Raw genomic sequence first — 12343 nt, 5'->3', positions numbered from 1 at the left:
TGTCCTTGTATGATACATTTAGTATTTAGTCACTATTCACGTACGTGCTTATCCTTGTGTCCTTACTTGCCATTATAGTAGAACTCTATGCTTATGATTGTAATTTTCTGCTTATTTGTGAAAAGCTTGCTTTTATTAAGAGATTACTGTTGCATACTACTTGATAAACGACTTTCAACTTTTGAAAGAAACACTATTTGCAAAAAGAAAATTTGTTTTAGTAGACTAAAACCCCCTTAGATGGTGAATACGCACCACGGATTAGGATACGATAATGGAGAGCCCTCAAACGCTAACCCCGACCTTACCCAAATCATGCAAGCATTCATAACTGCTTTGAACGCTAACCGCCAAAACCAAAACCATAACGACGGACCTATGAATCGAGCTCAAACGATGAACGAGTTCTGTAAACACCGACCCCCGACTTTTCACAGAGACACCAACCTCGTCGTGGCTGAGACATGGCTAAACGAAGTCAAAATGATCCTCAGAACCTTAGGGATTACCCAGGATGGAGATCGCGTGGCCTTGGCCACCTACCAATTAAAGGGAGAAGCCCGCTATTGGTGGGACCTGATAGAGGCAACCCATACCATAGCCACAATGACTTTTGGTGAGTTCGAGACCCTGTTTCTCGACAAGTACTTTCCCACGCCCCTTCGCCTAGCCAAGGAACAAGAGTTCCTGAATCTGAAACAAAGGATAATGACGGTTACCCAGTACGCGGCCAAATTTGAGGAATTGTCCCTTTATGCCTTAACCTCCATACCAACCGAGGATAAGAAAGCAAGAAGGTTCGATTGGGGGCTAACAACCGCTCGAAGGGCTGTGGTGGCTCAAGCTTTTACCACCTATGCTGAAGTCGTGAAGTGTGCACTCCGGCTAGAGAGTGAGGAGGCTGACTTCAAAACCCGATGAGGGAAGGCAATAGGCAATACTGGCAGACCAATCCGAACCCAACCACCCAACAACAACCATGGACCCTACCCCCATAAACCTTCTAACTCGACTCAAAACAATCAACCATGGGAGACTGCTACACCAGGACATGGTGAACCGCAGAGGGGAGGTCAAGACATAGCCACAATTCAGTGCTACAACTGTCAGGCTATGGGCCACATTAGGCGCAACTGCCCGCAGCCTCAAAGGAGGAGGGATGAGAGCTTTGGAAACCAGAGAACTCAGCCACCAGAATAGGCTAGTTTTGGGAAGCAAAACCCTGGAGGCCCATCGCAGCAACAAAATAGGCAAAACAAAGGAAAACAACCCATGGGAACCTAGCAAGGCACTGGAGGGCGCAGATTTGCACTATAGATTAAGGAACAAGAACTAGATCCCTCTGTGATCCAAGGTACGCTACTATTATATAGTACCTGCGTACAATCCTTGTTTGACTCTAGTGCATCTCATTCGTTTATATCTACTGTCTGCGTAACTGCTCTAGCACTAGAAACAGAACCCCTAAGTACGTGTATGAAATTATCATCACCGTTAGGGGGAAGGATAGCTGTTAGTCTAGTGTGTAGAGGGTGCGAACTAGAAATAGCCAACCTATGTTTGACCTGCAATCTTAGAGTAATCAACATGGCAGATTTCAATGTAATCCCAGGGATAGACTGGCTATCAGTACATCGAGCGGTCATAGACTGCCATCAGAAGATGGTGACCGTGTATACCCCCGAAGGGGCTTGTTCCCAATTTAAGGGGGATAGACAAACGGTGAGCCCGACGACGAGAAGATCCAGGTAGCAGAATCAACTGTTTGGATGGCTAGCTAGCCTCTAGTTGGGAGACGCCGATAGGATGGAAGTGGGATTACCACACATCGTGTGCGAGTACAACGATGTTTTCCCTGAAGAACTTCTTGGCTTACCACCCAAAAAGAGAGATAGACTTCTCTATAGAATTCCAACCGCGAAATGGCACCAATCTCTATGGCACCGCATCGAATAACCCCAGCTGAGCTAAAGGAGCTCAAGACCCCAATTGCAAGAGCTGTTGGACAAAAGGTTTATCAGGCCGAGTACGAGCACCTGCACTGTTCGCGAAAAAGAAGGGACGCTTCGACTATTCATCGACTACAGGGAGCTAAATCAAGAATCGCTATCCATTGCCAAGGATCGATGACCTATTTGATCAATTAAGAGGAGCACGAAGGACACCTCCGGATAGGTAAATGTGAGTTTTGGCTGGAAGTGGTTAAGTTCTTGGGGCACGTAGTATCCAAGGATGGAATCGAGGTGAATGAAAGTAAGGTTGAAGCAGAACTGGATTGGAAGCAGCCGTACCTCTGAAATTACAGCCAGAAGTCGACGCTGCCAAAGGCTTATTTTCCCGTAACTGCACAGGTTCTTTTAGTGCATTTGCTAATAATATCCGAGTTTGTAGAGTATCGTAGGGATTGCTTGCTGATGTTCGATTTTCCTCGAAATATGGATGGAGTACATATGCCTTACAATTTTGGGGTGATTCTGCTCGAGTTGATCCGTTATTTCCTAGTTTTAGAAATGGGTTTAATATCGTTAGGTGGGGAAGGATGCTGATTCGACTGTGACGTGCTAAGGAACGTTTGTAGGATACGAGTCCACATGATGATTTGGTAGAAGTTTTGTATTTGACGTTGGCATTTACGATGGAAACCTCATCAAAGATGTCCAATGAGGCGAGTTGTTCGACGGCTGAAGCAACTTCAACCCCGCTTTGTTAAGCAGGTGATGAGGCTTAATTTGATTAACAAAACATGCAAAGGATTATGATGGATGCCTAAAACGCTGTCATCTTACTCTGAGATACTTCTAGGACCTGCCGGAGCCTTAGACAGTGGCTGTGTGATGCCAAAGCATTTGGGAGCATAGCGACTATGTCTAATTCGTAGTCACGCACCAATTTCGAGGACAAAATTATTTTAAGGGGGATAGGTTGTAACGATCCTGATTTTTGATAAATAAAAATTTCGTTAAAAATTTGAATTTTTATTTTTAATTACTGGGATTACTTTTGAAATCCCTTTTTAATTTCTAAAAATCCGTCGTAATGAGATTTGAGACTTTTTAAAATTTAATCTCTTCGCACCAAATAACCTAGTCATTTTTTAAAAGACAAGTATGCTTGTAGAAGCACTTGGATATTTTCTTAGTGCGTGAGATAAGGTCTTAAATAATATTTCTTGGCTAGAAGTCCTACGTGAAGAGTAGAGTTATATCCCAACCGATTAGTTAGAGGAACCTAACTACCAATTCATCTAGTTACTTTCTCCTAATCCTAGATGAGCCTTTTGAACCTCCTTGAACCTTTTGAACCTTTCAAACCCTAATGAAACCTTTTGGACCTAGGTTATTATTATATACATATACATACACATATATATATATATATGACTAGTCAATCATTGGTTCGAAACTCAAAACTCCATTCAATCTCACTCAAAATTCCATTCAATCTCATAAAAGCTTCAAGAATCAACCTCTTTACGGCCTTCCATTCGCGTTCTTGAGCTCGGGGATCATTGGGTCGAGCTTGAATCAAAGTTTCAAAGTTCAAAGAGGCTAGGGTTTATTCAAATCATTTGAGCCTCGGCCATTATTGCGAGGTAGGGATTTCTTCACCTCATTTACGTGTTTATGCGTTGATTTGGTGTAGAATTATGCCTTAGATCATTGAATTATGCCTTGGATCATCTCACTCAAAACTCCATTCAATCTCACAAAACCTTCAAGAATCAACCTCTTTACGGCCTTCCATTCGCGTTCTTGAGCTCGGGGATCATTGGGTTGAGCTTGAATCAAAGTTTCAAAGTTCAAAGAGCCTAGGGTTCGTTCAAATCACTTGAGTCTCGGCCATTATTGCGAGGTAGGGACTTTTTCACCTCTTTTATGTGTTTATGCGTTGATTTGGTGTAGAATTATGCCTTGGATCATTGGATTTTAGTTGTTGTGATTGCTTTGAAAATTTGCTGAAATCGCTGCCTCGTTGTATTGATACAGCTTTTGCGTTGTATCGATACAATAAGCTTATCTTTTTGGACAGTTAATGTTATATCGATACGACTTTGGTGTGTATCGATACCAGGAGCTTTAGTACAGTTTTGCTCCTGCTGCTTCTCCGTCGATTGTTTTGACTCCCGATCACTTCTAAATCCTTTTGGACACCTCCTAACCTATCTTAAGCTTGTCTAATTGACTTCGTTTGGTTATTCGATGCTATCCTCGTTCCATTGGTCTTCCATAAGCAAGAACCGAATAAGAAATTACTTAGTTAAAACGTCATTAAAATGCATTCTATAGATTGTTGGTATTTGTGATCGTTCATGGTGCATTTGTGATGATGTTGGCATAATGAATGATGTTTTATCTATGACTGTGATCATGGGGGAGTCTTAGCTTGCATGTTGTATGGGAAAATAGTTGATTGGGTCAGAAGTTGTTTTAGGGAGTCCCCTAACGCAAGGGGTGGTAATACAGAGAGTTAGAGGGGTTTCGTAACGCAAGGGGTGGTAATACGATAACCTGAGTCATTAAGGATCACCGTAACGTAAGGGGTGGTATCACGGTAATCCTCGTAGTATTATTTGGTAACGCAAGGGGTGAAAATACAGAAGGTGGGAATTTGGGTTAGTGAGCCGATTGGAGATTGTAGAGTGCATAAATCGTGTGAAATGGGTGACTATGTGTGATAATGGCGTATGTTTGAATGAATGAAAGGAATGTCGATACACCAATGAGTCAATTGTTATCTCCTGCTTGAATTACGCCTCATTGTTTTCTCGTTTTGCACATATCATCATATCGATACATAAGATTGGTAAAGATTTTTCTACTGGGCTAGTGTAACTCAACCTAATCTTTCTTTTCAGGAAAAAATACCGGGCAATAGATTGCATGCATTTGTGTGTTTGGACACGAAGACCATTTGGGAGCTAACCTTGTTTTAGTTACTTAATCATCTCTTTGTAATTGATTTACTTTTGATAAAGATGAGTTTGTAACTAATTGTTCTTGAATTCCTTTGACTAAAAAGTTTGTAATATTCTAAACAGATTCGTACTTGTAATTAAGTTAATTTGGGCCGTGGTGCCAAAGTTGTGTAATTTTAGCTTTTGGGGACTTGCTCGTAAAGTTAAACAGTGGGGAACTCTTTTGGATATTATCTGTATTATGCGAGGATCTTTTATCAAATTGGATTATTTAGTTATGTTGAAAATCGAGGGCGTGACAGCTGGAGCCTCGACGCAAGACGTGGGCCCATCCTCCGAACTCCATACCTACATCCGCCACATGGAACGAAAGATCGACGACTTTACGACGGTTGTAGAGCGGGACAAGCACGTCCGAGACAAACTAGTAAAGATCAAGAAACCTCCTATAGATCTCCCCATCCCACTCTACCGGGAGCCGTGGTGGATGAAGAAGCCATCACAGCCCCCCTCGCAGTCGTGGAGGCCACATGGTGGAGCACTAGCCACGACCCTCGGCCAAAGACCGTCTCGAGCCACCAGAAGATGGTGCTCGTACTAAAAAGGGTGCATGGCGTAGGGAGCGGACCCAATTCTCTAACCCCAGCCCCAAAAAATTTTGAAGGAAGCCAACTCTCTTCGATAGGCTTGATGTCGGCAGTGTCTTCGCCTCTTGCACCCATTCTGTTAGAATTGAGAAGGGGCACCGCGAGCCCACCTCCAATTTTACCATGGTTGTAAAGGAAGATGGCCTCCTGGAGTTCCAAACTAAGGGGTATCGAGAGCGCCTGAAAAACTAATGAGTAAGAAGCCCAATCATCTCACACACCAAAAGTGGACGCAACAAGAGCCCGGCAACCGAGCACCTCGAGCACCTCCCTAGAGATAACTATAAGAAGGAACGACATGAACACTCGCCCCAAAAGTCGGGAAGCACTCTACCAAAGCGAAAAGAATACGAAAGGTTGGATCAGCTTATCCCAAAGAAGCGTACCGCGACCGAGCATCTAGACGGTCCTGACCGGTTGATCAGACCCCATCGCGATGCGTACCTCGAAAGACTCATGACCTTTCCATTCACAAGAGAGATCGACTCGGTCACCCCCCCGAAAGATTTACCCTGCCCGAATTTGCCAAGTATGATGGCAAAACCGAGGTATACACTCATTTGGTACAGTACAAACTTGTCATGTCTTTATTTCTCAGAAACGAGCCATCGGATGATGCCTTCCTATGCAAGGTCTTTCCCGCTAGTCTCGGGAACCTCGGTATCACTTGGTTCAACCAGGTCCCCGCTGGGTCAATCTTCTCGTTCGACTCCCTTTGTGATGCTTTCATGGCTAGCTTTGTCACTAGCAACAAGCACGAAAAGAAGATCGACTCGCTTCTTGCGCTACGTAAACGAAACGACGAGACGCTCTGCCAGTATGCCAGACGCTACTGGGAGCTTTTCAAAGAATCGACGGTTGCGACGGAGTAATCTTGGCTCGAGGATTTAAGCTCAGTCTCACTTCACAGGACGAGCAAGTATACGACGACCTGGCTCGGCACAAACCCAGCTCTATGAAGGATCTCATGACTCACATCGAAGGATGGTGCCAATTACTTGAATCCAAAGTCGAGAGGGGCATCGGGAAACCCGCGAACCAGAAGATAACATCCGTCCCGGCGGTTGCTCCGGTTACAACTCTAGCCCCGACTCCTAAAAAGCAGGTTAACAACATAAAGCAATCTCCGAAGAAAGGACCGAAGCCAAGCGATTTCAATGCTGAAAAAACCGTCTTCGCCATCCCCATCTATCGGATCATTGATCAAGTCAAGGATCAGCCCTTCTTTTCCTTCTCGAACCAAAAGCTTGGCATTGAGAATGGGAAGATCAAGAATCCAATTGTCCGATGTAGTTACCACAATGAGCAAGGTCACTTCACCACTGCCTGCAAACCCTTCAAGTCCTACTTGGAGCAGCTTGTTGCAGGCAGCCACCTCAATAACCTCTTCGACCATGAAAAGACCAGGGCTCGGGCATAGCGCTCTAAGGCCCATCCCGAGGAGGAAGTCCAAAGGATTCATGTTATCCACAGCCCTCTGAATGCTGAGGCCGCTCGCGTCATTCGTGTCCAGCTTAATGATGCCTCCTTTTCCAAGTAGGTCATGTTAGTGGCTCCTGAGCCAAAGTGCGCCTGAACTGATGACGGCTCCAAATGGATGATCTCATTTACCGAGAAAGATCTCGACCGTGTTTAGCTCCCACACAATGATGCTCTCATGGTCACGCTCCACATCGGAACCTTCATTGTCCGACGCGTCCTCGTCGACCAGGGCAGCTCAGCTGAGGTTATGTACTACTCCCTATTTAAAGACTTAAAGCTTTCTGAGACCAACCTCTGTCCCTCCGAAGTCCCCCTCATCAGTTTCAATGGGGCCCCGGTATGGCCGCTCATCATGATCACCCTCCTCGTTTGCACTGGTTCGGTAACACTTGAGTTGGAATTTGTTGTGGTGGATGTTCCTAGTCCTTACAACGCCATTATTGGGCGCACTTGGCTCCATAAGATGAAGGCTATTGCCTCCACTAATCTCTAAGTGGTTCGGTTTATCGGTGCTTATGGGCGTCAGGAAGATCTCCTCGGCGACCAAATCGCTGCAAAACGGTGCTATGGCAACGAGGTCCGAAGCAGCAAACAGACGTCTCGAGTCAACCTCATTGAGGTCCTTGAGGCCCCAAGTCTTGAAGACGTGGGAAGAAGAGCCAACGAGAAAGCAGTTGAAGACCTCGTCACCATCCCCATCAACGAGGACGGCTCTTGCTTTTTCCTTGTCGGTTCCTCACTTAGTGACATCGAGCGGAACCAGATGATCGACTTCCTTAAAACCAACATTGAAGTATTTGTCTGGACCCCATATGAGATGTTCGCAGTCGATCCCTCGTTCATCTGTCACGAGCTCAACATCGACAAAACCAAGCATCCGGTTGTTCAACGAGCATGACGATCCTCTCCGGTCCATTCCGAAGCCGTAATAGAAGATGTTAACCAACTCTTAAACGCTCGAGCCATCCGAGAAGTTCAGTACCCTAAGTGGTTAGCCAACACAGTGGTGGTCAAGAAAAAGAATGGCAAATGGTGGGTATGCGTCGACTATTCCAACCTCAACGATGCTTGCCCAAAGGACTTCTTCCCCCTTCCGCGGATTGATCAGCTCGTCGATGCCACGGTCGGGCACTACCGAGTCAGTTTCATGGATGCTTATAGGGGCTAACATCAGATCGCCATGAATGAAGGCGATGTGGAGAACACGACCTTCATTACCCCTCACGGTATCTTCGGTTACCTCGTTATGCCCTTCGGTCTCAAAAACACCAGGGGAACCTTTCAGCGTATGATCACCAAAATGTTCGAACGATTACTGGGAGACACCATGATGGCTTACATTGATGAAATGGTCGTGAAGAGCATGTTGGCCGGTGATCACCTGACCCACCTCGCCGAAGCCTTTGCAATTCTCAAGACTCACAAACTTCGTCTCAACGCCGAGAAATGTGCCTTTGGTGTCAGTTTTGAAAAATTTCTCGGTCATCTCGTCTCCCAATGCAGTATTGAAGCCGACCTTGCTCAAGCTCTCAGCTCCCCACAACAAAAAGGATGTTCAATGTCTCACAGGCATGGCTGCCGCCCTCAAACAGTTCATCAGTTGCTCATCCGACAAGTGCCACCCATTCTTCGCTCTCTTGAAAGGCAGCCAATGCAACTTTAACTGGACCGAGGACTGTAATTGAGCTCTCCAACAATTGAAGACTTATCTCTCCGAGGCCCCGCTCCGAGTTACGCCTCCGGACTAGGAGGACCTTTTCCTGTACTTTGTCATCTCTCCGCATGCTATCAGTTCGGTGCTCGTTCGACAGGAAGGATGAGACCACCAACCCATATACTACTCCAGTAAGATGATGACTCCCGCCGAGATGCATTATCTACCTCTGGAAAAGCTTGTTCTCGCCCTCGTTTCAGCCTCCTAGAAGCTAGCTTCATACTTTCAATCCCACCAAATCATTGTTCTCACCGAATACCTTCTTAAGTCTCTCCTCCGGAAGGCGGATCTCTCCAACCGAATCTCTCAATGGGCTGTAGAACTCGCAAACTATGAAATCCACTACTAGCCTCGAACAGCGATAAAGGCTCAGGCACTTGCTAATTTCATTGCTGAGCTAACACCAACCGAATCCCCCACTCTGGACCCAGCTCCCAACATCGATGCAACGCTCTAAGTCAATCCCTGCTCCGCCTCAAAGCTATTCCATGGCGATGTTTGGAAAATGTATGTCGGCGGAGCCTCCAAAGCTGAGGCGCCGGGGCTGGAATCGTACTACTCTCTCCTTCTGGCATACTGCATGAAAGCTCCCTTTCTATCAACTTCCCCGTCTCTAATAACGAGGCTGAGTATGAGGCCCTTATCTCTGGACTCAAGACCGCTGAAGCTTTAGGCATCGAAGAGCTTGTCGTGTATAGCGACTCCTAGTTAGTCGGTAACCAACTTACCAAAGAGTACGAAGCTCGGGACGATTGAACGCGTACATACCTTGGCTCCGCCCTCCGGCTCACCAAAAAATTCAAAGCCATTCAAGTCGAACACATATCAAGGGAACAAAATGCACACGCCGATGCCCTCACAGGACTTGCTTCGGCTTGTTTGGCTTCGAAGCATCACTCCATTTCCTTCGGTGCCATTGATAAGCCTAGTTTCGAGCTTGACGTCCTGGCTCACAAGGTGCTCAACATCGGGCTTGGCCCAAGCTAGATGGATGAGATTGTCGGTTACCTACGCGACGACATCTTGCCATCAGACAAAAAGGAAGCTCACTGACTTTGCAACAAGGCCGCTCTCTTTTGGCTCAATCCCAACAATAAGCTTTACCATAGGTCATTGACCAGCCCATATCTGCCAGTGGCACACCCACACCAAATTCTAGGAATCATTGAAGAGCTCCATGCTGGTGATAATGGTTGCCACTTTGGTGGCTGTTCCCTCTTGCACCGAGCCATTACTTAGGGCTATGGGTGGCCAACAATGAAGCACGATTCCGAAGACTTCGTCAAGCGTTGCCAAAAATGCCAGATGTTCTCCCCGATCATTCACCAACCGGCCCGAGACCTCAACCCCTCACCAGTACACGGCTGTTCTCGCAATAGGGCATGGATATCGTGGGCAAGCTTCCTGTTGCACCCGGTGGTTTCACGTTTCTTCTCACCGCCACTGATTATTTTTCCAAATAGGTCGAGGCCGAGCCCTTAGTTACCATTGACGAGTCTGACGTTATTCATTTTGTCTGGCGAAATATTATCTTGTGCTTCAGCGTACCCTTTGCCATCATTACCGACAATGAAAAACAGTTCACAGTGTAGAAATACAGATCCCTCCTCGATGAGTATGGCATTAAGTGGGACACGTCCACTCCGGCGTACCCCCAGGGCAATGGACATGCCGAAGTTGCCAACAAGGCCATCTCTTTCGGACTCAAGCGCCGACTCGAGTCACGCTGGGGCAAATGGGCCAAAGAGTTACCTAGGGTACTCTGGGGCTACCGAACAACCCCTTGGCCCTCCATCGGTTCAACCCCATTCTCCTTGGCATTTGGTATGGAGGCTATCATTCCCCTCCAGGTCGGGCTACAAATGATCCGGACTGAAAATTTGGACGAGTCAGTCAATAATTACACCATCGCTTTGGACCTCGACTTGGCCGAGGAAGAACGTGAAAATGCAAGGATAAGACTCGCTTCGTATCAGCAGGAGGTTGCCAAGGGCTACAACCATAGCGTCCGCCTCAGGTCGTTCAAGCCCGACGACCTTGTCTGCAAAAAAGTGGTTGAGAAGTTCAAGAAAAAGAAGCTGATGATGCCCAATTGGGAGGGTCCGTACCGAGTCCTTAAACACCTCGGCTCAGGCAACTACATGTTGGAGAAGCTAGATGGCTCTCCTATTGTAAAATCCTGGAATGCCAACAACCTGAAGAAGTTTTATGGCTAGCAATACCTCGGCCCAGAAACCCAATCAATTTCTTTTTCCCTATGATCCTTTACTTTTTCAGTCTTTGTTTCGAAAGCAACTTGCTTATGTAATGACATGTTCCCGAACAAGTATCAATGAGAATTTTCCCTTTTTACTGGGCACTTGTTCTTACTTTTACTATTGTTTATGACCATCACTCGGTTTATTATCGCTCAAACCGTTTTATCTTGATTTATGGGATTGCACCTTTCCTAGGGTACCACCCTCTTGGGCCAATTCCCACTAAGTCATCCCAGCCTTTTCGATCGTCTCGGCTTTCGATCGATCTTCTTAAGGATACTTGGTAGAATTTTGAGCCCCTTATTCCGATCCACCATAAAGCCCCTCACTACTCAGATTCGCTACGTCCCGAACTCCTAGCCAAGTGCCAGCCCACAACGGGACCTCGGCCTATATCCCCTAGAAGACTCATTAACAAGTAACATCACTTGTTCACTTAAGCAATTTCCTACAGCGTGTGGGCACACACCCCTGAAAATTTGGGTGCGCCCTTTTTAGGAAAGCGCGGCGAAACGCTGCGATTCAGAGTCACCACTCGGGTTTTGTGGTAAACCACCCAAGGAACCAAACTTGAAACATTTGCTATGTTGTTTGATTTTGAAAAAGGCATAGACTCGTTTGTCGTCACCTTCGATATCTGAGGTTCGGGAGCCAGGTTACAAGAGGGGAATGGTTTTAAGGCACCCCTCTTGCCCAATCCGGAGATCGGTCTCTACTCGGGCATTTTGAAAAACATTTGATTCTTTCTCTTGATTAACTTTTAGCCATTTAGGGCGGGGGAACAGTTTCAGGGGATTAAAACTGTAACATGTTGGCAGGATGTGATAAAATGGCATGCTTGCTTTATTTAAACAATTAGTATAGATTGAAAATAGGCTCCTGTGGGAGTTTAAACAGACTGGAATATACTGACCCGAAGTGGCGTGAGTAGAAAGAAACCAGCATGCACTGATTGATTCACTGCATGCTAATTTAACCAGCGTATGCCACTATCGGTCCAGCGTGCGCCAGTAAGCCTAAGCCCACAGTTATTTTTTTCAACCCTCTGGGCTCTGGAAATGACCAGTACACACCTAGGACAAACCAAGCAGTTCTATATACAAATACGTATAGTAATAAACAGTTTGAATGGGCTCAGAGGCCTCCAAAAGAATAGAACACCCCTTAAACAATGAGGAGACAAAAGCAGAGGCCAAGGCCTAGTTGCCATGTAAGGGCCAGCCACTGGACTAGGATAAACTGGTGCACGCAGGTAGACAATTGCCATACACTAGTTGTAGCCTCCTATTCAATACTTGGCTTTGCATTTTCTAGGTTCTGGAACATG

At 46.1% G+C, this 12343-nt stretch overlaps 1 protein-coding gene across 1 annotated transcript; it reads left to right on the top strand.

Annotated features, from left to right (window-relative positions):
• Positions 1-240: 240 nt before the first annotated feature.
• LOC131323819 (uncharacterized) lies at positions 241-1200 on the top strand. The gene is made up of 3 exons (XM_058355658.1): positions 241-616; positions 671-892; positions 1049-1200. The coding sequence occupies exons 1-3, from the start codon at positions 241-243 to the stop codon at positions 1198-1200; spliced, it is 750 nt and encodes a 249-aa protein (XP_058211641.1).
• The last annotated feature ends 11143 nt before the right edge of the window (positions 1201-12343 follow it).

This window comes from Rhododendron vialii, chromosome 4a (assembly GCF_030253575.1).
Source record: "Rhododendron vialii isolate Sample 1 chromosome 4a, ASM3025357v1".
NCBI classification, from domain to species: domain Eukaryota; kingdom Viridiplantae; phylum Streptophyta; class Magnoliopsida; order Ericales; family Ericaceae; genus Rhododendron; species Rhododendron vialii.
The sequence above is the reverse complement of the archived record's forward strand: the minus strand, read 5'-3'. Positions and strand labels throughout refer to the sequence as shown.

Bases quoted from the DNA above. Each gene is read 5' to 3' on its own strand.
- LOC131323819 (XM_058355658.1), top strand. From the start codon at position 241: ATGGTGAATACGCACCACGGATTAGGATACGATAATGGAGAGCCCTCA. The intron at 617-670 runs GTGAGTTCGAGA...CCCTTCGCCTAG, and splicing joins CATAGCCACAATGACTTTTG to CCAAGGAACAAGAGTTCCTG. The intron at 893-1,048 runs GTGAGGAGGCTG...CTGCTACACCAG, and splicing joins GTGTGCACTCCGGCTAGAGA to GACATGGTGAACCGCAGAGG.